Below are 26,730 nucleotides of genomic sequence, written 5' to 3'. Positions count from 1 at the left end.
GATATGAATCGCAAGAAGTAGGTCCCCAGGTTACCCACAACTCTGCCTGACTTGGCTACAAATTGGTTCCCATGACCTCCTCTCCCTTGCATTGGGTTATTTGCTAGAACAGCTCACAGAACTCACAGTGAAACACTCACATTTACCAGTTTACTATATAATAAAGGATATGATAAGAGATGAACAGCCAGATGAAGAGATACATAGGGCGAGGTCTGGGAGGGTCCCCAGCACAGGAGCTTCTGTCCCCATGGAACTGGGGTGCATCGCTTTCCAAGTATGTGGATGTGCTCACAACCTGGAAGCTCTCCGAACCCCACACTACTGGGATTTTATGGAGCTTCATCAGATAGACATGATCAATTATTAACTCCATTTCCAGCTCCTCTCCCCTCTCTGGAGAATGGGGGTGGGGGTAGAAATTCCAAGGGATTTGGGAGCTCTGTGCTGGGAACTGGGGCCAAAGACTCAATGTTAGAATGAAACCCCCTATTTATAAGGGGTTTAGGAGCCCTGTATTGGGAACTCAGGGCAGAGACCTTTAGATAGATAGAGAGATAGATAGGTAGATAGGTAGATAGAGATAGAGCTTATTATTTCATAATACCTTATTATTTTACTCAGTTTGAGGATTATAATGAACTCATGGCTTTTCACAGAATTACTGTGTTCTTTTTGATGTTCAAGTTCACATCTTGGCCAATGGGAGCCTTTAATTTAAGCTGGTTCCTTTTAGCATTACCCAGACATTTAAAAAAATATATCTTTCCTCTCTGGCAACAAGAACATATCCAGGCCCATTTTCTTTTTCCCTGCCCCAAGGCATGGAACTATTACTATCAAAGAAACTTGGGTTGCTTTTAGCAGAGAATAATACTAAAAATAAAAGTTGGGGTGCAAGGGGTATATATCAAATAATTCATACAAGTAAAAGAAGTGGACAGGGTGATATCACTGCAAAGTCATTTTAATGACGAAGCTAGAAAATATACATTTTTTTAAAAAATGGGGTTGCAACTAGTTCAAAAAGATACATGCACCTGAATGTTCATAGCAGCATTATTTACAATTGCTGAGACTTAGAAACAACCTAAGTATCCATCAACAGATGAATGGATAAAGAAGTTGCAGTGTATATATGTGTGTGTATATATATATATATATATATATATGTAGATAAATAGATAGATAGAGATATATACACACACATACATACATACAATGGAATACTACTCAGCCATAAAAAAGAATGAGATTTTGCCATTTGCAGCAACGTGGATGGACTTGGGGGGCATTATGCTAAGTGAAATAAGTCAGAGAAAGATAAATACTGTATGATAATGGCTTATATATGGAATCTGAAAAATACAACAAACTATTGAATATAACACAAAAGATGCAGACTCACAGATATAGAGAACAAACTAGAGGTTACCAGTGGGGGGGGTAGGGGCAATATAGGGGTGGAAGAGTAAGAGGCAGAAACTATTGGGTGTAAGATAGGCTCAACATGGGGAATATAGCCAATATTTTGTAATAACTGTAAATGAAAAGTAACCTTTAAAAATTGTATAAAAATTTTTTTAAATGGGGTTACAAATTATATTCCTGATTTCAATCTAACTCCAACTTTACTATATGCTTTTTGATTCTGCTTCCATCTTGTGTCACTTCTATTCTGAGCTTCCAGGTTTTCTCCTTTCTTATATACAATATCTTCTTACAAACTTAATACCTTATGCTATATATAGTTATTAAAAACCATGTATGTAAATGATAACAGTGGCTCATCTTTCTATAGGATAATCTGATGAGCATCTACTTAGCTCTTGGATCCTACCCTCCAACTGTAACTCTTTCTACTTCTCTTTAACAATGATACGGAACCTGCTACTGTAGCCATCCCATTGACACTATAAAAATATTTCTTTGGATTACAATAACAAGAAGTGTCAACTAATCTTCAATAGTTTTTAGAAAAGATATACAAAATTTAGAGGAAAATTTTAAATAATGCAAACACCTGGGTAAAGCTAGGAATACTCCTTTCAACTATTTTAAAACTCTACTAACATTTAATTGCACATTAGTTTTATCTCCCAGTAGAAAGTGGGGTCAACTTTCCCTAAACATTTTCCTAGAGTCAAAACTATCAAGCAGGGAAAAAATAATAATCTTGGCAGCTCCTTTATATAACTTTAGTCCTGACTAGAGTGTGGGGCTTCTAGCAATCTCTATTCCAGCCTTGACTAAATGGGCTCACAACTTGCCAGAGATGCAGCTTCTTGCCTCTCCCAGTGGACCACTCACTCAGCTTTTTTATATCTTTGCATCAGAAGAAGGTTGACAACTCCCTACTGTGTTTTACCACCCCCATATACCCATGCATACACATGCATACTCTTTATGGCTTTTCTCTTTTAAGTGAGAAGAATGAAAGATTATGAAACATCATTTATGTGTCATTCTAGTATGACTTCTCTGTGGTGATGTTTTTCTAATCATAAAAAATTTCTCATATGATACTTAATTCCTTGACATTTAAAACCATCATTTGCTTAAACATTACTCTGCATTTAAATGTGTAGGATGACTAACCACCCAGTTAAGAAACTTGCATTTTTATAGGAACTTTGCCCAGTGTTGTGTTGTGTTGTGCTGAAAAATTGATACACGTTTTAACAGTCAGCTCTCTGTTTAAAAAACAAAAAAGGCCCAATGTGTACCATTTGCCGATTCCTGTGGTGTAAATACTCCCTTGCCAGTCTCAAGCTACCAATGTGCTGGTGCTGAGGGGGGAGCTGGGAGGAGCTGTGTACGGTGGATGCTCAGGAGCTGGTCCAAGCTGGCTCCTGCCCATCGCTGCCTTTGTTAGGGTTGTGATTCTTTTTCCAAAATGGATCCTGGTACTTTCCCCCCTCTGAACATTTAAATATACCTTTTTAAAAAACTGAGGTATAGTTAATTTATGATGTGTTAGTTTCAAGTGTACAGCAAAGTGATTCAGTTATAATATCTATATCTATCTATCTATCTATCTAATCTTTTTCAGATTCTTTTCCTTTATAGGTTATTACAAGATATTGACTATAGTTCCCTGTGCTATACAGTAGGTCCTTGTTGTTTACCTGTTTTATATATAGCAATGTGTATATGTTAGTCTCAAACTCCTAATTTATCTCCCCCCCAACTATCCCCTTTGTTAACTGTAAGTCTGTATTCTATGTCTGTGAGCCTATTTCTGTTTTGTAAATAAGTTCATTTGTATCATTTTTTAAAGATTTCACAAATAAATGATATCATATGGTATTTGTTTTTCTCTGCCTGACTGAGTTCATGTAGCATAAGGCCCTCCAAGTCCATCCATGTTGCTGCAAATGGCATTATTTCATTCTTTTTTATGGCTGAGTAGTATTCCATTATATATATACCACATCTTCTTTAACCATTCATCTGTCGACGGACATTTAGGTTGCCTCCATGTCTTGGCTATTGTAACTAGTGCTGCTGTGAACATAGGGGTGCATGTATCTTTTGGAATTACAGTTTTCTCCAGATATATGCCCAGGAGTGGGATTGCTGGATCCTATGGTAACTCTATCTTTAGTTTTTTTAAGGTTAAATACACTTTTGAACTATTTTCTCTATACATTTCCTTCTAGAATTGCTATTTTTTTAACTCCCAAGAGAATCTCTGCAACAGTGTCCTCACGACCTCTGACCTTGTAAGGTGGACAGAAGGGAGCATTTGACACTGGGACTATTGCTTGTTCCTACAGGGCTTGTGCAGAACTGAAAGCGAATGAGCTAAAGTTTGCTGAAGGCTCTTGTGGAGCATGTGCATGGTTGCCTTTGCAGCGGTTGAGTTATTCTGTTCTCTGTGTGCCTCTCTCACTTCAGAGAAAACTGCCAGCAGACTCCAGGGTTCTGGAAGACTCAGAGCTGGTGTACACGGTCAGCGCCCAGGAGTACTGGCAGCAGACTCTCCTCACCGAGGAGGAAACTGGTAATTTATACATATATATATTTTCATCTCAATCACTCCAAGTCTCAGGATTAAGCTTGGGACTCTGAATTTCCCATTCTAGAACTTTCTGTGCCACACTTCTAGTTTCTATACCTATGAGCAGCTATATGCGTGTTTCTCTCTGCATTGTTGTGGTACCTGAGACCACAATTCCTTTCTCCTCCAAATCTTACGATGAGTTGTCATTTCCTTAGTGTTTGCCTTGAGAGTCCTTGCTCACCCAGGGACAGGTAGAAAAAGCATCCATGGCATGCTTTTTCTTTGGGGGTGTGGGGGTAGGGTTAGAGAACATGGCTCCTTTCTTCAGAGAACTTGAAATTTACCTGAAGAGCTAATATAGTAAGTCCCCTACATACGAACGAGTTCCATTCCGAGAGTGCGTTCATAAGTCCAGTTTGTTCGTAAGTCCCACAAAATTAGCCTAGGTACCCAACTAACACAATCGGCTATATAGTAATATATTGTAATAGGTTTATAATACTTTTCACACAAATAATACATAAAAAACAAACACAAAAAATAAAGAAAACATATTTAACCTTACAGTGCAGTACCTTGAAAAGTACAGTAGTACAGAATAACAGGTCGCATCCAGGGGCTGGCATGGAGTGAACAGGCAAGAAGAGTTACTGACTGGAGGAGGGAGAGGAGGTGGGAGATGCTAGAGCTGAAGGATGGTCAGCAATAGGAGATGGAGGGCCAGCTGCAATGTCACTCGCACCTGACGTGGATGGCACAGGTTCTGGTTCCTTGCTGGAACCAGATGCACGTTTGCATCTTTGAAAGTGTGCAACGTGAAGGTTCGTAAGTAGGGGACTTACTATACTAAGCCACGTGCAAAAATCAAAGTAAAAATGAGGCTAGTTCTATGGTGCTCTGAGTACAGCAGAAATTCAGAGAACCCAGGACCTGTGGGACTGGATTACTGAAGGAAAGCTGGGTGAGGAGGCAGGATCTGAGCTTGACCTTGATCTCAGCTGAAAATGGCTTAAAATGGGCCTATATGTCACTAGACATGGATGAGTGTCAAAGGCGATTAAGGAGCAGAAGATGTGAAAAGTTGCCAGACATGGGGAACTGCTTGAACAAGGATATCAAAGAAATAATCAGCACGGCACAGGCAAGGAATAATATAGAAACATTTCCACTTACAGGGATGATGGGGGGGGGGAAGTAGCATGACATCTGTTATCTTCCGACTAACAGAGGATTTGGACTAAGATACGTGTCTAATCTGGAACTGCACGTGTCAGAGGTCCTACCCTTTCTACAGCAAGCATGCACTATTTTGATGTTAATAGTTATTTGATCTAGATAGAAAAGTCTAGCGGGACCAAATGGCTGAGGCTTTAGAAATATGAGCCCCCGGTTCTATATACTATCCAGGTAACTACCATCCAGAGGGAAGTGCCCGTTTTTTTAACCAGCCTGAACTTTTCCACAGAGTTTGTTCTCTACCACTGAATAAAATGAGCATGCGTCACTGCTGATGTACCATCCACAGTTGCTGCTCCTAGACTGGGGAAAACAGATAGGTTGGTTTAGTGAGCAACCCACCCACACAGGACCTCAGCGGAAGTTAATTCAGACTGCCAGCCTGATCTGTTAACTTGTAAGAATTCTATGTCCCACCAACTCTGGCCTTTTCAAATTGTTTGTGCTGCCTGTGAATTCCAGAAATCCCCAAGTTAAGAGAATATATCAGGAGAAGGCTCTTGGATAAGAAGAGGAGGATGGTGACCAAGTATGTCACTGAAGCTTTTGGCCTGTTACTCCTCACAGACACTTTCAGCTGCACGGACAACCTGCCGGTAGGAAGACCCCTGGGCTGTGTGTCCTCTGCCTCCTGGCCTGGGAAGAATGCTCCCTCTTACCAAGTTAGAAAATTAACTCACCGTAATCTTTCTTTCCTCATCAGAGGAAGACCCTAAGCTCAGAGAATCTAAAGAGAGCAGAAAGTTAATTTGAGGGTTAACATTGTAGCCTTTGAGTAAAAAAAAAAAAAAAAAAGAAAGAAAGAAAGAAAAGAAAAGAAAAGAATGTTTTACCTACGACAGATGGGCTGAGAGGAAAAGGTAAAAATAGTCACGTTTGCCTCTCCTGAGACTTGAATCAGGTAGAATGTGCTTAATGGCAGGTGGGATTTGTCTACTTTTACTGGAATATGTCAGTTCTTGGTTATCCTAAAGAGGCATGTGTGCACATACAGTCCAAAAAGCGTTCTTCTGCCTGTGGACTTCCTGCATGGCCTGGTGCTGTCAGAATCTCAAACTCAGAGCAGCGTGGTTATATAATGTAAGAGGAGGGCCTTTCAGCAGAGAGATATTATCTTCATGGTCTAGAATGCAGGTCTTCTGAATAACCAGTTAAAAATGACTTTTTTCATAGGAGTGGACAAAGTTATCTTTTTGATGGATGAATTTTTTTTACCCTAATAGAAGAGGGATAAGCTGCTACATTCGAGGTTTGGGAGAGTTTGGGAGAAAGCTTTGTTGCTGGAATCAATCACCATCTGCATTGTTTCCTTGTGAGGGAATGAAAATACAAACAGACAAGCACATAGAAAAACAGAACTCTGACCCACAGCCTGCAGCAAACTGCCTGGGAAACCAACCCCCCCATCTACAATGAACAGCTCAGGAAGCCAGCCTGCTCTAAAACTTGTAGGAAGTTAGACCACTATCTCTAGTAACAATCTAAGAAGCTAAACAATAACTTCTGAAACAATCAGCCCCAAATGGCCAGACCTTTGTTAACCACGGATGGCTTCCCTTATCCCTTTTTTTTTTTTAACTGTCATCCATATTTTATGGCAAAGAGATTACCATTTCTCTTAGGTGTTTTCACATACGAGCAATGGCTGCTTACAGAACAGAAAAAAGAATTTAAACAACCCGAAATACACAAAAACAACCCATCAAATTCAAATGACAGAAGTATGGCTGGAAGGTTACATCTCCCGTCCAAACTAAACCCTTTAGCAACGATTGCATTGCCTTCAATTCTGCAAATGACAGTCTCCCAGCAGGCTGCATTATTCTGACCCCACACATCCTCACTATAATTGGCTGCCCATGAAACTCTCATCACAGACAGCCTTGTTAGCTCATGGGCTTCCCTAATCTTTATCCCTGCTTCCAACTGAGGACCAATCAAGAAAAGATAAATATGCATCCTCATGAATCACATAAGATCCCTGCTTCAAGGTCTCCACCTACGGCTGCCCCATGCCAGGGGGCTCTGATCAGGGCACCAGAAGCCTTCCCACCCCTCTGCTTGCCTTTGAGTGTCTGCCAAACGCAAGTGATGGCCCCTGACTCTCTTGCTATAGCAAGCTCTAAATTAATAGCCTTTGTGTGTTCTCATTTGGTTGGTATTTCTGTATTTCCACACTTGCTGTCAGCTGTCAGATTTGCACAGCCAAGATGTCTGACTTCTTGTTATGCAGAATAGGGAAAGGGGAGAGAAATATGTACCAGTAGGGCTGGTCCTGAGAATGTGGGACAGTGAACCTGGGAGGGCCCTGTGGAGTGATGAGCAGAGGCAGCTGGTGGGGACCTGACTTCAGTGTGAAAAGTAAGCAATGTCAACTCTTTTATTTTTAGTTAATTAATTAATTTATTTATTTGTGGCTGCGTTGGGTCTTCGCTGCTGTGCATGGGTTTTCTCTAGTTGCGGCGAGCGGGGGCTACTCTTTGTTGCGGTGCACAGGCTTCTCATTGCGGTGGCTTCTCTTGTTGCGGAGCATGGGCTCTAGGCACACGGGCTTCAGTAGTTGCGGCGTGTGGGCTTCAGTAGTTGCGGCGTGTGGGCTTCAGTAGTTGTGGCTCGAGGACTCTAGAGCACAGGCTCAGTAGTTGTGGCGCACAGGCTTCGTTGCTCCGCGGCATGTGGGATCTTCCCGGACCAGGGCTCGAACCCGTGTCCCCTGCATTGGCAGGTGGATTCCCAACCACTGTACTACCAGGGAAATCCCAGCAATGTCAACTCTTGATGGTCCACACAGTGTCAGTCAAATGTCATTTTAGAAATTAAAAGTGCCATATATAAGTGCCATATAGAGCAAGATTCACCATCTTTTTCATCGTATTTCTTATTCCTTGTTTGGGTCTAGTTCTGTGTAAGAAAAAAGAAACCCTCCTGGAATCTGAGATTTTCCAATCTGACTTTTGTCCTCTGAAATACTAGCGAATGTTTTGACATTCTAACTTCCCCCCAAAATTCTTTGGGGTGAAAGTTGCCTCTCTGCCCAGAAAAAGATTGCTTTTGGAAGTGCTGATGGAAAATGAATCAGATGTGGTGCTGTGTGTGGTTGGTTTATTTTATAAACACCAGGACAAAGCATTTTGCAATCAAAGTTGGAGCGTGGTATGGAGGTGCAACCCGTGTAGGGGCTCAGTCCCTCCTTGTAGCCAGACTGCAGGTGACAGAAGACACAGAGGAGGGGGCTGGCTGGCACTTCTGTGATAGCCTTTTAGAAGGAGTTGCCAGCAGGCTTACTCAACATTCTTTGGCCTCAGATATTGGTCTCAGTCTTAGTTCTCTGATGAAAAGCTGGAAGCCAAGAGTTTGTCAGTTCCTTTGCATTCTGGAAAAAAAAATCAAATCTAAAAATATATGTGACGGATCATTTTTTAAGACTGTGACTCAAACCAAAAATTTTAGAGTTTGGATAGTTAGTGATTTTAAATGAACAGGGATCTAGTCTTTATTTTGAAGAATCAGTGGGAAGTTGATTATGATGATCTCAATGTTGAATGAGTCCTGCGTTTATTCATAGTAGATGCCAGCCTTTCCCTTTCTTGCTGCTCTTTGGTTTCCAGCCCCTTCCCTTCTTATCATTCTTTTGCTTCTTCAACAAGGATTCTTTGAGAGTGAGCCTTTGTGAGAATCTTGCCTGTGGAGTTTCTTCTCATGACTTTTTTCTTCTTTCACTTTGATCACTAGTGACACCACAAACTCCAATGAATCTAGAAGGAACTCTGGGGGAGAAAGTATAGCTTATAGAATTCTAACTAGTGAAAACTCTGAAACTCCCCAGGGCTTGCCTGAAGTGGAATAGTTTCCATAAACTTCTAAAACTCCTCTATTCTGAGACTCAGGGTATAGGAGTTTGAGGCTGTTTTCAGGACCATTCAGCCCCATTCACTTACTTCACAGACGATGCCCTTGCGATCCAGAGATGCTAAGTCATCTCTGTAAGGTCACACCTCAATTCAAGAGCTATTTCTGTCATCAAATTTGGAATACATGTTAAGAGCCTATGTTATCCAGCCATTTCTCCACGCCACTCATTCACCCCAGAAATGTTTATGGACCATGCTCTCCGTGCCCTGCCTTGGAATAAACCAACATGAATAACAGAGTCTGTCTCTCCAGCAAGGTCCTGGCCCAGGGCAGGAGACACATGGTCTGAGAGAGACACAGCACAGCAGGGGTGTCCTAAATGCAACGGGAGCCCAGGAAAGAGCACCCCAACTCTGCCCGGGGAGTCAGGGAGAGCATCACATGGGAAGTGACTTTTGAGCTTTGGGTGTATGAGAACATGGGAAGAGCACATGCAAAGGACCAAAAGGATGGCACGTTTGGGGAATGGTTGCAAGTTCAGGGGCAGCTACGTGGGAGGAACTTTGGGGCAAACAGCTGCTGGTGCTGGAGAAATTGATTGAGTTCTGGCCACGAAGGACCTTAAGTGATGAGCTAAGGAGTGTGGTTTCTTTCCACTGCAGTCAGGCACCGTGTGGTCCCCAGGGTTCTCATGCAGGGGACAGACACTACAAAGTTCCCAGTTTGGAACCTAGAGGTCAAGGCTGCCCCTGGCGGTCACTCCCTTGTATTATTTGAATAGATATTTTCTTCCCTGACTATTCTCCTTTGAAGCAGGAACCAAGTCTTTATTTTTGTGGTCCTGTAGCTTTGCTGTTTATTTAAAGTGGGGTCCAGGAGATCAGTATTACCTGGGGCTTGCTAGCAATGTAGAATCCCAGGCCCTTGGGTTTGAACCAACTCTTCTGGTGATTCCTATGCACGTTAAAGTTTGAGAAACCCTATCCTCCAAAACTGCTTTGTGCACGAAGTTCATTAAATATTTGTTGAATCAGATGTCACTGGAAAAATCTCTTTTAATAACCATTGGATTTTTAAAAAAATATTTACTCTTTCAACTAACCTAATGGATTAAACCCCAGGAAAAGTTGCAGGAGGATATATCTGTTCAATTCTCCAATCCCACAAAGCTTAAGGAGTTCTGTGCCCTGAAGGGTGCCTTATTGGGATGACAGGGAGGAGTCCACCGTGGGTGATCTGCTCAAGCTAAATCTTGTGTTGGTGACAGACTTAAAGAAAGCAGAGTTGGAGGAGACAGTGCCTTTAGGGAGGGGGTGGCCTCATGTTCCTGATGGCCCTTGTCCCTAGAACGAATACTTGCACGTGAGTGGCCTGCGGAGGTTTGTGGAAGAGCAGATACAGCTGCTGGAGAAGGCCATCGACCAGTGCTTTGCCCGCATAGTGCAGCCTCTGCAAGAAGGGGTCCGAAATGCCAGGAGTTCCTACCGACGGATCCTTGGGGCGTGCCTGGTGGTGAGTGACCCGCTAAAAAGAAAAACCGTGATGTTCGGTGAGGCCTGCCTGATTCTCCACCTTTTTTCACTATCCCATTGCTTTTGAAAGAAATAAAGAGCTAGAAGAACTTAGGAGAGAGTGAAAATTGCACACAGGAAAGCATACTGAGTGAATTGTTTGTGCATTGTGAGGACGCAGGGAAGGGTCCATGTGCAGCAGAAAGAATTGGAATTTAGGATCCGAGGGTCTTGTTTGGAATGCCAGCCCCAGCAAACATCCTCTCTGTAGGCCTGGGCAAGGCCCTAAACCCACTTAAGCCTGTTGGGATTTTTCTTCTGTAAAATGGGGATGGTAAACACTTGCCCAATCTATTTCACAGGGCTGATGTAAGTATCAATTAGATACACAGTAAGAAAGCACCCTATAATCTCTCACTTGGCACACAAATTGTCGTTTTATCTTTTAATTATTCAATAGTTATATGGAGTTTCTAAGGGATGAGAGATAAGAAATGTGTGTGGTTGTTTAAGCCATGAAGGTTGGGGTAATTTGTTTCATAACGATAGGCAACGAAGTGATCCTGGAGAGAACTGTTTCTATACGATGGTGGAAGATCCCAGATCACAAAAAGTGAATGAGTGGGTGGGTGCTGAGAAGGTGAAGGCACGAGGTGGGGACCAGTCCTCTGAGACAATGTGCTTGTGGAGGAAGGAGCATCATCAGGCACCTTCAGGCTGCCACCAGGGCTTCATCCCAGGAACCGTCCCCTCTCTCCTCAGCCCCTCAATGGTTTCTTTACTCTGTGACTATGGGCACAACCCAGGGCATTCCTATTTGATAAGCAACTTGCCTTTGCGATCAGATATTTGGGCAGACATGTATGTACTAACATCATATCTTTAGGTAACATAGTAAAATAGCCTAAATGTCTAATCATACGAGAATGCTAAAGTGAATTATGATACACCCATATGACATTACGTGGTTATTCAAATAATTTTTTGGAAGTATTTATAATGAATTCAGGAAATGCTCATGTTATAATATTAAGTAAAAATGGCAGAATATTAAAATAGAGATAGATGATAGATTGATATGGGAAGGTAAATATGGATAGATAGAGATAGTATGATGCCAGTTGTACCATGCTACATGGCCATTCACTTAAAACATATTCCCTTAAAACATATATCATTGATTAATGATCACAAAGGCCTCTACTGAAATTTCAGTCAGTGCAAATGTATTTTTTATTCTCTTTACTGAGGATCAATCACCATGTGTCTAAAATTTGTCAAGTCTCTTATAGCTCTAGCTTCATATTATTTTTTTTCTTCTGATGTGTGAGTTTATGTCTCTGGGAGAAAATATCACAAAGAGATACACATCAAGTTACATTTTATCAAATATTTAATAAAAAGTGTAAAACATCGAGGCTGTGCTTGGAAAACCTAAAATGCATACTCGCGGTAGAGGCAGAGCACATTTTCACTGAATAACTGATCATTTAGCACATATTTATCAAGCATGACCTACACCAGGACCAGATGGTGAGGACATCACGCTGGATGAAACATCGGGCCTGATCTGAACCAGCTGATGGTCCAGTTTAGCAGCCTGATGAGTAAAGAGACAAATGCAAAGCTGTATGTAAGCAGAGAGCAGAGGATGCTTTGGGAACCCAGGGCAGGGGCACCCGCCAACTTGAGGTGTGACTGTTGTCCTCTCTGTGTAGCTTAATAATACATTGAAAGATCATGTCTCTACTCTTCCCTGTGATTCTTGGTAATGGTGTTTGGCCAAAGGCAGTGCAACTCTGATCCCGTGAATTCTAGGTAACACCTACTAACTCCACTATCTTATTGTTTAATTATCCAGAGGAGTAAAGGAAACCAGGGTTTTCACCAGACTCTGAAAGCGGTTTGCCTGAAAAACGGTATCTATGCCTCCAGGACTCTTGGGAGAATAGATCTGAACGAAGCCATCACGCAGCCCATCTATGAACAGATTGATCCTGTTTTCGGAGGCATTTTTAGGTAAAGGATCCTTCACTTGGATCCTCTGTGAACAAACATCCGAAGAACGCTCATCTTTAAGTATTTATACTTTGGACCTGGAAGGGTCCAGAGTAGCTTGCAACTTGAGGAGGAAAACTTAGTCTTTGGCAAAACACAAAAGCCTTAGTTTGGTTTACTTAAAAATTTCCTCCCTCCCCAAAATAAAAAAGTTCCCCGTGGTGACCTGGAGTGCAGCTGGAGATGCTGCTTTCAGATTAATATTATGATTCCCATTATTTTTCAAATATCTCCTACATGCACTGGGGATCCATTTTCTTATAGAGCTGAGCCCAGGACAGGGGTATTTTTGGTGGAGAGTGTGGAGTTAAGGAAACACACGGCCTTCATAAATTTCCCTGATGAGAAAAGGAAAAGGGGCTCACGATGACTCTGCTTGCTTTTGACACACAGCATGCTCACACGTGGCGTGGGGTGGGGGGCTTGAACCTTCACAGCGCCCCGTCCTTCCCTTCTTCCTTGACCTCCAATCTTTTTCTCCATCCACAGAAACAGTCTCTCCTAATCCCCAGCCTGTCCCCAGTCTCCCTCCTTTGCCCCTGGCATTTCACCTGGCCTACCGCCCTCTCCTGTTTGAGCCATTCTACCTTTGCTCGGTTCTTACTCAGTGCCCACACCCCCGTGCCCCCAACCTTCCTTTAAATTTGTTTGGAATCCTGCTATTCTACCTACACTCACCCACCCCTGTTTACACATCTGTAGGGTAGACTCCAAATTCCTTGGAACGGCCTTCAAGACATTCCACCTGCTTCCAACTAGCCTTTCCCATCTCTCCCCACCCCCCGGTCAGTGTCACCCCCTGGCTTTAACCAGCCTGAGGACAGCAAAGAGCAACTGAGATGTACCAGGAACCTGTACTAAGCACTTTGCATGCATCATGTCATCCCATCCTCCCCATAACCCTCTGAAGTGGCTCTGGTCTTCTTACAAGTGAACACACTGCCATTCAGAGGAATCATATAGTTTTCCCAGGGTCACCCGGCTCATAAGTAGAGAGCTAGGACTTCAAGCCTCTGCCCTCTCCTCTACTCACCTGATGCTTCTTATTCCTGGGAGGTCCTGAAACCTAATTCACTATGTCGTCCCTGTGGAGGATGCCTCCTCCTTCTTTTCACGTCCCTAAATCTTACCCATCTTTTAAGGTGTAGTTCGTCCCACCCTTCCAAGTGGGAACACCTGGGCAGCAGAAAGACTATGAGTTTTGAGGTTAAACAGATCAGTGCCCAAGGTTTGGCCCTGCTACTTACTAGCTGTGTGACTTTGAACACATTAGCTACTGTCTCTGAACCTCAGCTTTCTCATCTGTAAAATGGACATCATTGCACGGACTTCATTATAGGAATTTTATAACTGTTAGATCTCGTCCGCCTTCTCTTAAAAATGAGTAAAAGAATACCAGCTAGTTTCCTCTTTGTTTTAACCCCACAGTAGCCACCGTTGTCTCTTAACATGTTATGGTGCTTTCCCCTGTAGGTCTGGGAAGCCCGCTGATGGTTCAGCTCTGATGTCCCACATAGATGCTTTTAAGCACTCTCTGCAGGAGAAGATGACGGAAATTGGGATAAGAAATGGCTGGAAATATGATAGCTATAAAAAGAGTTTCCTGATCCAGGAGGTAAGATCCTTATAAAGTGAAGAGGGCAGCGAGGTTGGGTAGTGGTTTTCTTCCCAGCAGGATTTTGGAGGTTGCCTGTCTTTTCCCACTTGTTTCCCTGGAGTGTCCAGGGTCTGGGTGGACCTTATAGCAGGCACTGTGGGATACAGAACATAGTGGGATGGGGCAAAGAGAAGCGGTCCTGAGTCTGCTACAGACGTAGCAAGCTTTGTCCCACTGAGAAGCAAGCAACAGTAAATGCTGAGATTGTCAAGTAGCCCCAGTTCCCAAGAAGAATCTTCAAAGAATCCTTAGACGTATAAACATTTGAATCCACTTGTAACATTCTCACTGACTTCTTTATCATTTTGCCAATATCATGAAGTATTATCCACAGCGGTGAAGTTTAAAGAAGTGTCTTTTTTTGCAGATCATTTTTTAGTTTTGAGTCCTCAAGACTCTTGTCTGTAACTCATTTTCTTAGTCTAGGCTGTCTTAGTCTGTTTGGGCTGCTGTAACAAATACCGTAGACCAGGCAGCTTATAAACAGCAGAAATTTATTTCTCACAGTTCTGGAAGCTGGAAGTATAAGGTCAAGGCGCAGGCAGATTTGGTGTCCGGTTGGGCCTGCTTCCCGGTTCACGGGTGGCCATCGTTTTGCTGTGTGCTTACATGGCAGACAGGGCCTTGTCTATAAGGGGAATCATCCCAATTGGGAAGGCTCCCTCCTTAAGACCTAATCACCTCCAAAGGCCCCACCTCCTAATGCCATCACATTGGGGTTTAAGATTTCAACATAAGAATCTGGGGGAACATGACTATTCAGTCCACAGCACAGGCCCAGCCCAAGTTACAGGGTAACACTAGAGAAATCGCCTGTGCCTCCCCCACCCTCCCCCAAATGCCCCATCCCAGCAGCTTGCATGCACCCGAGTTCAACTCTGCAAATAGTTATCGAGTTTTCTGAGGTGCCCGGCACTGTGGGAAGCACTTGGGGATATAAAAGTGCTTCAGATAAAGTTCCTGCTTGTGTGGAGTTCACAGTGGCGGAGACGTGTGAACAGCCAACGATAATACAGGGCAGAGGAGGCGGTGGCCGTACACGGGAACCCCTGCCCTGTTTCTATTAAGGGATTGTCACAAATGGCTCTTTGTTAACGTGGATTCTCAGATAAGTGCCATCCTGGGAGGCCTGGAGGGACACATCCTCAGAAAGAAGAGGAGGATTTATGAGTCTCTCAGCACCTCTGTTCAGAACGACCTGAAGCCCTGTTACGAAGGTGGGCCCCCGAGGGTAACTTTTCCACCTCCTCCGGGGTCTTTCGGCTCCTTTAGCATCCTTGTCTGCTGCTCCCTCTTCAAAGTATTTGTCCTCCTGTGTCCTAAGTCCCCATAACACTCTCGGTCTACAAGTTAAAACCAAACAATTGCAAGGGTGTGGGGAGGGGTCATTCATGAACCATTTCTATCTGTGTGTTTCTAGTTCTTTCTGTCCACCCTTTATCTAGACACCTTGCTTCTCTCCATGCTGCATCTCAGCTAATTAAACTATAAAATCCATTATCCAATTCTCATTCTTATTTTCTTTAAGTATTTGTAAACTCACTTTCCAGCTTTTTCTTGGTTTGGTGGTCCCACTGTTCTTTTTTTCTGGGGTGGGCGGGTGAGTTTGGAATTTTGGAAGCCTCTGCTTAATTCACTCATCAGATTTTCAACATGAAAATGATCTAAATATTGAGTTAGTGTTTTGTATCATGTTATTCTATTTCCACGGTGTAGAAAATGGTGCTACATGTATGAATATATATAAGTGTATGTATGTAGGTATGTATAATATATATGTGTGTGTATGTGTGTGTGTGTATAGTTTGTTTGCTTGTCTTTTTTTTAAATGTGCTTTTTAAATTTATTTTTTATTTTAAAAATAAATTTATTTATTTATTTTTGGCTGCGTTGGGTCTTCGTTGCTGCATGCAGGCTTTCTCTAGTTGCGGTGAGCGGGGGCCACTCTTCATTGTGGTGTACGGGCTTCTCATGGCACTGGCTTCTCTTGTTGCAGAGCACGGGCTCTAGGCATGCGGGCTTCACTAGTTGTGGCACGTGGGCTTCAGCAGTTGTGGCTCGTGGGCTCTAGAGCACAGGCTCAGTAGCTGTGGCGCACTGGCTTAGTTGCTCTGCAGCATGTGGGATCTTCCCGGACCAGGGCTTGAACCCATGTCCCCTGCATTGGCAGGCAGATTCTTAACCACTGCACCCCCAGGGAAGTCCCTGTTTGCTTGTCTGTCTTTCTGATGCTAAAGGTCTCTAAGCAAGTCCTTGCTGTGCTGTGACTGTGACTATCATTTTTGCCAGAGGCAGCTCAGATCACGGGCAAAAAAGCATGTGAAAGAATGAAAGATGTCCTCAGAAGAGGGCTGGACCGGCAGGTGGCTGAGGGCATGTTTGAACGGGCTCAAGAAAGGATGCAGCACCAATTTCACCAGCTGAAGGTATTTGACATCCATGGTTTGAATTCCAGTCTCAAAGAGGCTCCTGGGGGAGCACAGGAAGCAGGTACAGAAGACAGAAGAAGTAGTAGTTGTCTGGGCCCAAATAGAGCCGGATGCCTTCTCCAGAGAGGGTCCAACCGATGGCCATGATTCTGGGGAGGAGGCCAGCCTCCACTGCCACCACATGCTGGCTCGGGCTTCTCTCTGAGGCCGTGGCTTCAGAAATGCAGCCCCTCCAGCTCTCTCCTGCCTCTTTCCTCTTTACTGAGTCATCACTAGGACAACTGTACTATCTAGAGGGGATCCTAAGCTCTTCACAAACATCAGTTCATTGAATCCCCAGCAACTCTGTGAAGTATACTATTATTGTTCCCATTTTACAGATGAGAAAACTGAGACAGAGAGAGGTGTATCAGGAGGTCACACAGCTAGTAAGTTACAGAGCGGGGATTTGGGACCAGGTAACCTGGCTCTGGCAATAGCATAATCTTAAGACAGATTTTCATTTTTAAATGAGGGAAAATGACTTGTCTACATAAAATACCAATAGATAAATGCCAGTCAACTATTATAGGTCAGTCCCTGGCATAGATTTAGGTGTGACACTATCTCAGGAGACAGTTCCTAACAGTTTCCTCAAACCTAAGTGCTTCTGTCAAGTACGCTTGGATGATCTTATCCCAGCCCCGGGTCTCTTAGCTTTCCAACCCCTCCCCAGGTAATATAAACTCTTTGTTTTAGTCCAAGGTACTGTTGGCTGCCCCCTCCCCCCAGGCCCCAAGCCAATAGGGTTTCCAAATTCATCAGCCTCAGTCCAGGCTTAGCTGACTCTCTCCCAACGTCCTGAGGACCCCGGCTCCTTGCTATTTCCGTCCACCTCTGAACCAGTCTGCTTCCTGAAACCTGCTTCTGCACAATCTCCTCTCCCCGCATCACCACAGTTATGGAAAATACCTTTCTCCACAATACAAGGCATGTAATATCTCCTGGACCAGGCTAAGAGGTATCTCATTTACCAGGCGTGGTTTAGTTTCCATCATTTAACATATTACCACCGACTACAAATACTTGCAGAAAATTTGCCAAACTCTACAGCTGCCAATCCCCACGGAATGTATAAAAACCGGCCCTAAGGTGCCCAAGAAAACAATTCCACTGAAAAATGATTAGCACGCTGAGCGTGTACAAACGTATGAAGGTGAAACTGGGCAAGACCACAGAGGGCTCCCATTCTCTGATCTCACAAACAAGGAAGCTGAGGCCAAGGGCCTGAGGTACTAGAACAAGGTTCACAGATGCAGCCGAGATTAGAGCTTTGGGTTCCCAGCCTGGTGCACTGAAGAAAAGACCATAAGACTTGGAGTCAGGTTCAAGATGCAGGTTCAAAACTAGGCTCTGTCAGGCTAGTGGAGAGTCCAGTGTTTTTCAAAGGGAGGCAAGAGATGCTTAGAAGAGGAAAACTGGTTTTAGTTGATAGAATGACTGCGAGTAGCAAGAAGACATTTCTCAGGTAGTTGGAAAGTTATATATTAATGGTGTATTATGAAAAGCAGGAGGTCAGCAAACATTTACGCAGTGACTAAATGCATGATAGGACAGTGGGACGGTGACCCTCGCTTTGCCTCTTTTTCTGTCTCTGCGGTGGCTGTTCTCCCCCCACCATGCCTCTGTGCACCCTCATTACTCCTGATTTGGTCATTCAGCATCAGAGGTACAATTTCCATGAGTCTAGGAAAGGACATACAGAGGCAGGTGGGACCCCTCAGAAATGTTGTCCTGATGATCCTGGTCGCCCAGGGGATTCTCAAGTGGTCCACCCTTGGACCTGACTTTGAAAAATTTGCCAAAATGCAAACTTTGAAAAAGTTGCCAAAATGCAAACTTTGAAAAAGTTGCCAAAAGGCAACCCCAGTCGCTAACACTCTCTGGCTGGGGGATTGGGTGGGGTCCCTTTCATGAGATTCCTTTCCCTTCAGCTGTGCCCTCCTAACAGAATGACCGTCCTTTGTCGTGTAGAATGGAATCACGGAGAAGGTAAAGGGGAGTATCACCACCATGCTGACCCTTGCTTCGTCCCAGGGGGATGGGCTCTACAAGGAGCTTGCAGGTAAATACACACAACCTTTGCATGAAGGGTGATGATGCCGACACCCCTCCCCCCACAAACTGTGGTTGCTCTTTGCTGGATTTAAAGAAATTCAGTTAGGAAGAATTTCTAGGGCAAGGGATGGAGATGATGAGGACCATTATGACTCCCCCTCCGATGCTGAGCACCCAGCTGAGACCAAGCATTATATTCGGGTTTTGTGTACAATGTCTCACCACATCCTTACATTCACCCTCGGGGGCAGGCATTCTTGCTCCACTGTGCAGATGCAGAAACAGAAACTTAGATAATGTGCCGAGGATCCATAGCTGGAAAGTGGCAAATTCAAATCCATACCTCTGTCCTGGTGTCTCCATACACCCATTCTTTTAGATTGATAACTTCCCATGAGAAGCCTCATTTTCTGGCTGTGGTGGAGAAGGTTTGTTTTCATCCACCAGGAAGCTGGGGATGCAGCACCAGGGGCATGTGGTACAGGCAACCATCTCGCCTTCACACCATGGGCTGCACCAGGTCCCCTGGTGTAAACTGGAAAGTGTAAACTGGTGCAAACAGCAACTGGGCAATTTCTAGCAAAATTAAAAATGTGCGCATCCTTTGGCCCAGCAATCCTTCTTCTAGGCATTTATCCTCTGATATCCTCATACATGGCAGAGTGGCATGTGCACAAGGTTATTCAGGGCAGCATTGTTCATGGTGTCAAGACCTCAAAGATCCATCCATAGACTTAGGGGTCATGAAGGTTAAGCTCACTTAGCTACACCACTAGTAGAGGACCTTGCAACTGGTTAAAAAAAAAGCAGCTTTATATGTAGCTGTAAGAAACAAGCTCCAAGATATAAAGTAAAAAAAAAAAAAAAAAAAAAAGCATGTAATGTGTTGCTATTTGTGAGAGAAAAAAAAGGAAAAGCATATGTACGTATCTGTATATGCAGAAAAATCTCCATGGGATGCACAGGAACTGGTCACACTGGTTGCCTCTAAGGAGGGGAAACTGGAGGCTGGAGAATGGGGAGGGTGGAGACTCGCTTTGCACTGGGTCTTTTAGGTTTTAAACTATGTGCACAGTTGCCTGCTTGGAAAAAAAAAAAGAGCTGCTGCCTTTGGTGAGTCCATCAGGGTGAAATTGGTCAGGATTATTTCCAAAGAAGAAGCCATAATTTCCGCTTCTAAAGATCTGTCCTGAACTTACGTATTTCTTTGGAAATCCTCGTTCTCTCCCAATTCTGGCTGGTGAGACGGCGATCTAACCTGTTCCTAATGGTCTCTGGGAAGGAGATACGACACCCTTGCACTGAACTTTATTGGTCTTTCCCATGACCATCTGTCTTGAACCTGTTTTAAGATTAGAGTCACCCAATCGTGTCTTCTTTTAAGAACCACCCCCCGACCCAGGGCTTCCCTGGTGGTGCAGTGGTTGAGAGTCCGCCTGCCGATGCAGGGGACACGGGTTCGTGCCCCGGTCCAGGAGGATCCCACATGCCACGGAGTGGCTGGGCCCGTGAGCCATGGCCGCTGAGCCTGCACGTCCGGAGCCTGTGCTCCGCAACGGGAGAGGCCACAACAGTGAGAGGCCCGTGTACCGCAAAAAAACCCACAAAAAACCCCCAAAAAACCAACACCCCCCTCGAAGTGGTCAACGGTCTTCTGACTCTCCAGGTCTCACAGACAGAAGATGTTCCCGAGTTTGATGTAAATTACTCTTTGCCATAATTTAAGACCGTCTCCTTTTCTTCCCATCACCAGTGAATATACACTATGTAGGGAGTACTGTGCCAGGTACCAAAGAGGTCTGAAACAGTGCCTGCTCTGAGTCTTAGCTGGTTGTTAAGACAAGATGTGCAAGACTGTAAATCACAATAGCAGATCATATGCGTTCACTCTACAAGAAACCACAGCCCCCTCCTAGGCGCTGGGCAGTGTTCTAGGTACTCAGGATACAGCGGTGACCAATACAGACAAAAATCTCCACCTTCATGGAGCTTACAACCCAGAGGGCAGAAGGTAGGCAGGAAGCAGAATAAATAAAGTGTGTGGCAAGCCAAAGAGCGATACATGCTATGGAGAAAAATAAAGCAGGGAAGGAGAGAGAGAGAGGTCCCGGAGGAGGGGACAGGGTGGCCAGGGAAGGTCTCACTGGAAATGTGACATTTAAACAAAAACCTGAGAGAGGGGATGCACTTGGGCACCAGACTGTTATTCCCACAGTGCAGGAGACAGTGGTTCTTCAGGGCTGGGACACTGGGGTAGCTTCAAGTAAGCTGGGCCCTAGAATGGAGCCTGGAAGGATAAATACGATTTAAGAGGCAGTGGGAAATGGGAGACCTTCTAGACTCAGGAGAAAGACAAATAGACTCAGGGTTCTGACTCCCTTCTTGGTCAAGGTCTTGGCTCCCATCACTGGCCAGCTCAGGGTGGGTGGGTCTGAGTCATGATGGGGGGCATATAGAGCCATGGGCGATGGAGAGGCTTTCGGGAGCAATGCCAGAGCCAAGCCCAAGGTCAGTCTGAAGTGTCCCTTCAAAGAGGACTGTGTTTGTCTGGGATCTCCAGAGAAACAGAACCAATAGAATGTATATGTATGTCCATATATAGAGAGAGAAAGAGATCATTTTAAGGGATTGGTTCATGCAACTATGGCAGTTTTGTGCATCCAAAATCTGATAAGGGAGGCCATCAGGCTGTAGATACAAGAAAGACTTGTAGTTGAAGTCCAAAAGCAGTCTGCTGGAGAACCAGGAAGAGCTGACATTGCAGATGAAGTCTGAAAGCAGTCTACTGGAGAATTCCCTCTTGCTCAGGGGAAACCAGCCTTTTGTTTTAGTCAGATCTTCATCTGATTAGATGAGGCCCACCCACATTGTGGAGGGCAATCTGCTTTACTCAGAGTCCACTGATTTAAATGTAAAGCTCATCTAAAAATATACTGACAGAAACATCCAGAATAATGTTTGACCGAATATCTGGGCACCACAGCTCAGACAAGTGGACACATAAAGTTAACCATCAAAAGGATACCATCTGATTGCAGATCATGGGCTAAGAACCTGAGATGCCAAAAATAAGAGCAGATTCACTTAGAACGGGCACAGCTGTGGGGAGAGAGATCGGAGAAGGAGAGAGATGCCTGGAAAAGACTTGGGGGAGGTTTTGTGTGGGGTGTGCTTTGTATCTCCTTCCACTGAGCACTTATGAGGCCTTTGTAAAGACTCAGTGATTTCCCAGACCTTTTTTATGGGTAGGTTTGTGTTTATTTTCAAGGTGCCCCCTATGCTGAGATAAGCCTTAAGGTAAGAGCAAGAATGCCTGGTTTGATCGAGCTATTTATAAAACATATTGACTGGACTGTCTGATCTCTAAGCTCCATTCTCAAGCTCACATTCTGGGACAGGTGACCGAGGTCAGAACAGGATTCTTGGGGGATTTGTTTTCTGGGGACATTTCTGAAAAGGACTAACTCCTAATGCTTACTTTCTGCTCTTCTGTAGATGTCAAAAGTGAATACAAGGAGATGGAGAAGCTGCACAGGAGCCTGAGGGAGGTTGCTGAGAATGCACTGCTGCGTAGGGGCATGCAAGATTTCCTTCTGAGAATGTCCCCCAGCAAATCTGGCCCCCCAAAAACATAGATTTAATTCTTGGGGCTTAGCACCATGGAATACAAACCTGGAGGCAAATAATCAGATTTACTACTGTTTGTTAAAACCTAATAAAGAACACCTCCCAACTTTGGGGGCTTTAGAGACAACCCAGTATATTGTTACTTCTGTTATAAGCTGAGTACAGAGCAACATCATTTCATTTTTCTACTATTGCCAGAAAGAGTCATCTTGAAACCCTCATGAAGGTCTAAAGCTTTAGGGACAAGAAACTTGTGCTTTACTGGAGAAAAATATCTAAACAGCAAAAACTTATAGGTGGAATCTAAAATATGATACAAATGAACTTATTTATGAAACAGAAACAGACTCACAGACATAGAAAACAAACTTATGGTTACCAAAGGGGAAATGGGGTGGGGAGAGATACATTAGGAGTTTGAGATTAGCAGGTACAATGTACTATATGTAAAAAGGATAAACAACAAGGTCCTACTATATAGTACAGGGAGCTATATTCAATATCTTGCAATAAACTATAATGGAAAGAATATGAAAAAGAATATATATATATATATATATATATAACTGAATTGCTTTACTGTACACCAGAAACTAACAAAACATTGTATATCAACTATAGTTTAATAAAAAGCAAAACCAAAAATAAACATTGAAAAACTTAAATATTGTGGGAAAAAATTGCAAAATAAAGCTTTAGGGACCCAATTCTATTTGCCATTTTAATACTGATGAGAATTTTGGGTAAGGAGGTAACACTGTGCCATGGAAACAACATGGGTTGTTCTGTGGGTTGAGAGCCAGACAGATAAGAGACCTGGATTCACCACTTCTCAGGATTGTTATCTAAAATGAGCACTTCTCAAACATTTTGATCTCAGGACCCCACTCTTAAAAATTACTGAGAACCTTAAAGAGCTTTTTTGATGTGGGTTATATCGGTTGATATATACTGTACTCAAAATTAAAACCAAGAAAAATTGTAAATAATTATTTACTAATTCATTTTTAAATGACAATAATAAACCCACTACATGCTTTCATAAATAACATATATATATATTTTTGGTGGTACGCGGGCCTCTTACTGTTGTGGCCTCTCCTGTTGCGGAGCACAGGCTCCGGACACGCAGGCCCAGCGGCCATGGCTCACGGGCCCAGCGGCCATGGCTCACGGGCCCAGCCGCTCCGCGGCATGTGGGATCTTCCCGGACTGGGGCACAAACCCGTGTCCCCTGCACTGGCATGCGGACTCTCAACCACTGCACCACCAGGGAAGCCCAATAAATAACATATTTTTATGAAAAAAAACTTTTCAAAAAAACTTAGTGAAGAAGAGTGACATTATTTTACCCTTTTGCAAATCTCTTTATTCTCTGGCTTAATAGAAGACAGCCGGATTCCCTTATCTGTCTCTGCATTCAATCTGTTGCAATCTTTCTGGACAATGAATATGAAAAAACTACAGTCTCACAGATACAGAGGTGGAATGCAGAAGAGTCTTTTAATAGACTCTTAGGTCATTTCTGGATATTCTTCTTTGATATTACAGTCTTGACAAGTGGTAGTTTCTTAAAGATTAGTTGCAGTGTGGAATCTGAAATCATATTGAATTTTTTTTATATCCTGTTACATTAAAATACATTTCTATCTCATACTCTGAATGTATCTTTTACCAATTGTGGTGTCGGGCATTGGTCATTTTGAAAACATTCATTCACTGGGTTAAGCAGATCTTCCAAATGTTGACATTTCACTATATAATACTAAAAACCATATTTGTTGATATCTCCACCAACTTCACCAGGAAAGTTTTTTTTTTTTTTTTTTTTGGCGGTACGCGGGCCTCTCACTGTTGTGGCCTCTCCTGTTGCGGAGCACAGGCTCCGGATGCGCAGGCTCAGCGGCCATGGCTCACGGGCCCAGCCGCTGCACGGCATGTGGGATCTTCCCGGACCGGGGCACGAACCCGTATCCCCTGCATCGGCAGGCGGACTCTCAACCACTGCGCCACCAGGGAGGCCCACCAGGAAAGTTTTGAAGTACTGGGAATCCGTCAAGCTTGTGGTGGAAGATACAAGTTTTATAAATATCCATTTTCCCCTAAAAGCGCAGCTTATCATTGGCAACAGCTACTGTCAGTTGTTTTCTTTGAAGTGATAGTTTCATTTTGTTCATTTTCGAGAAAATCTCCGCAATATAACTAAGTATGATGAACCATAATTTGTCTGTCAAATGCCATTTCAAACAAAAATGATGTTCCATGAAAATAGTGTCAAGTTCAACTCACAACGGAACCATACAAGTGCTTTTCTTCGAGGCAGTAGAAGGGCTTTAAGTGTACTCCCCGTTCTGTCACATAAATTGGCATCTACCTAAGGGTCAATAATGAATAGAATTAATAACATAATATTTCACTAAGAACATTTTAAAGTGAAACTGGTCTTTTTTTTTTTTTTAACTGCCAGTGCAGAATAGTGAGAAATACAATAGTTACTAGAATAGTTTGGCATTGCCTTGGTTCATGCTAAGGTGCAAGTGGTTTTACTACCTTTGTTTTTAAACCTTCCATGTAAGGGTCAACATGGTAAAAAGAAAAAGGCAATAAAGTCCTAATTCTAGTATAAAAATAGTTTGACCGGGCTTCCCTGGTGGTACAGTGGTTGAGAGTCCGCCTGCCGATGCAGGAGACACGGGTTCGTGCCCCGGTCCGGGAGGATCCCACATGCCGCGGAGCGGCTGGGCCCGTGAGCCATGGCCGCTGAGCCTGCGCGTCCGGAGCCTGTGCTCCGCAACGGGAGAGGCCACAACAGTGAGAGGCCCGCGTACCACCAAAAAAAAAAAAAAAAAAAAGTTTGACCTACCAGACCCCAGAAGTATTTCAAGAACCCCTGAGAACCACTGTTTTAGACAAATCATTTGAAGTCCCTCAGCTTCAGGCTATTTATCTGTAAAATATGATAACAATAATACCTACCTTGAAACTACTAGGGGTGTCAGGAAGTTTAAAATAATGCTTCCAAGAATGCTTTTGACACACTGTCCTCAAGAGTATTTGATAAATGGTTATTATTTGGGGGCAGAACAGAGGTATCATGGTTTAATGGCTTGTTTATTGGGATACTTGGTTAATCCCAGCTCTTCCCACTACTAATATGACTTTTGACAATTCCTTAACATCTCTCAGATTTCATTTTCTCATATACCAAACGAGGGAGATGAACTGGATGGTTTTTAAATCTTTTGTGTCTTTAAAATTCTAGGATTTTTAAATTCCTCCCTTCTTATTTTGGTGGGTTTTTTTTTTTCCCTGAGTAAGATAAAAAATGATTCATCCATTAGGTGGGTCTCAGTGCTTCCTTTTCATTTTAAAATTCTAAACACATACAGTTCCATTGCAGTTTGCATAGTTTCACTTTTTATATTTCAAGTGAGGAATGTGGATGACTTCTACTTCCAGCCATGCATGAGTAACAGGGACCAGATTTACCCTCTGGCCTTAAGCCACTAAAAAACAAAAACCAAGCAAGATTTATGAAACAACGGTTTTCAGGTAGGAGAAAAGAATAGTGCGGGACAAGGATCCCTGCCAGAAGGAACACAAAAACGGTGAGCCCTACTATTGCCCATTCTGCTGCCTGAATAGAGTTTCCAGGTCACAATACAGGAAGGCCGAACCCAAACAGAGTCTCAGGTCTCCCTGAGTTGAGACAGAGTTCAGAGTTTGGTGAGTCCAAGGTGGTTAGAATTCACAGGGTGAGTACCATGAAGAAAAGAGATGTACAGAGAGAAAGCTTCAGAGGTATGAAGCAGGTTTCCCTTGAATCTTAACTGAGTACTGACTAGCACATGCAACTGCCAAGAAAGAACCACTGGAAAGGAGCAGGCAGAAAAAATACCTAAATCTCACACCAAGCTAGGGGCAGCCTTGGTGGAAAGACCTTCATACACATGGGGTGTCAAGTAGAGTTCTCAGAAGAATATTGCCTTAATATTGGGGCCAAAATAGTCCCAGATTAAAGGTTGTTGTGCACCCACCTAACAAAGTTTAAAAACAAGCTTCAGAAGGATCAAACTGTTTTCAGATAACTGCATCCCAAAACAAAACATGATAGCATTTAAAGGAATAAAACATTCCAGCACCCAACAATGGAAATTTCACAAGGTATGACATCAAAACAAAAATTACCAGGTACGCAAGGAAGCAGGGAAATATGACCCACAGTGAAGAGAAAAATCAGTAGAAGCAGACCCAGAA

General features: G+C 43.5%; 1 protein-coding gene across 1 annotated transcript in view; it reads left to right on the top strand.

Moving 5' to 3' along the window:
• NUGGC (nuclear GTPase, germinal center associated) overlaps positions 1–22,546 on the top strand; it is a 48,173-nt gene extending 25,627 nt beyond the window's left edge. The window contains exons 11-19 of the mRNA XM_081237601.1: positions 3,901–4,006; positions 5,705–5,838; positions 10,442–10,606; positions 12,467–12,624; positions 14,137–14,278; positions 15,429–15,537; positions 16,610–16,746; positions 18,763–18,853; positions 22,342–22,546. Of these exons, the coding sequence (XP_081093727.1) occupies positions 3,901–4,006; positions 5,705–5,838; positions 10,442–10,606; positions 12,467–12,624; positions 14,137–14,278; positions 15,429–15,537; positions 16,610–16,746; positions 18,763–18,853; positions 22,342–22,481 (1,182 nt within the window). The 3' untranslated portion in view covers positions 22,482–22,546. The remainder of the gene's footprint in view (positions 1–3,900; positions 4,007–5,704; positions 5,839–10,441; positions 10,607–12,466; positions 12,625–14,136; positions 14,279–15,428; positions 15,538–16,609; positions 16,747–18,762; positions 18,854–22,341) is intronic.
• The last annotated feature ends 4,184 nt before the right edge of the window (positions 22,547–26,730 follow it).

The sequence above is a fragment of the Mesoplodon bidens genome (assembly GCF_964165515.1).
Source record: "Mesoplodon bidens genome assembly, chromosome: 6".
NCBI lineage: Eukaryota > Metazoa > Chordata > Mammalia > Artiodactyla > Ziphiidae > Mesoplodon > Mesoplodon bidens.
This window is presented reverse-complemented; position numbering and strand designations above follow the sequence as displayed.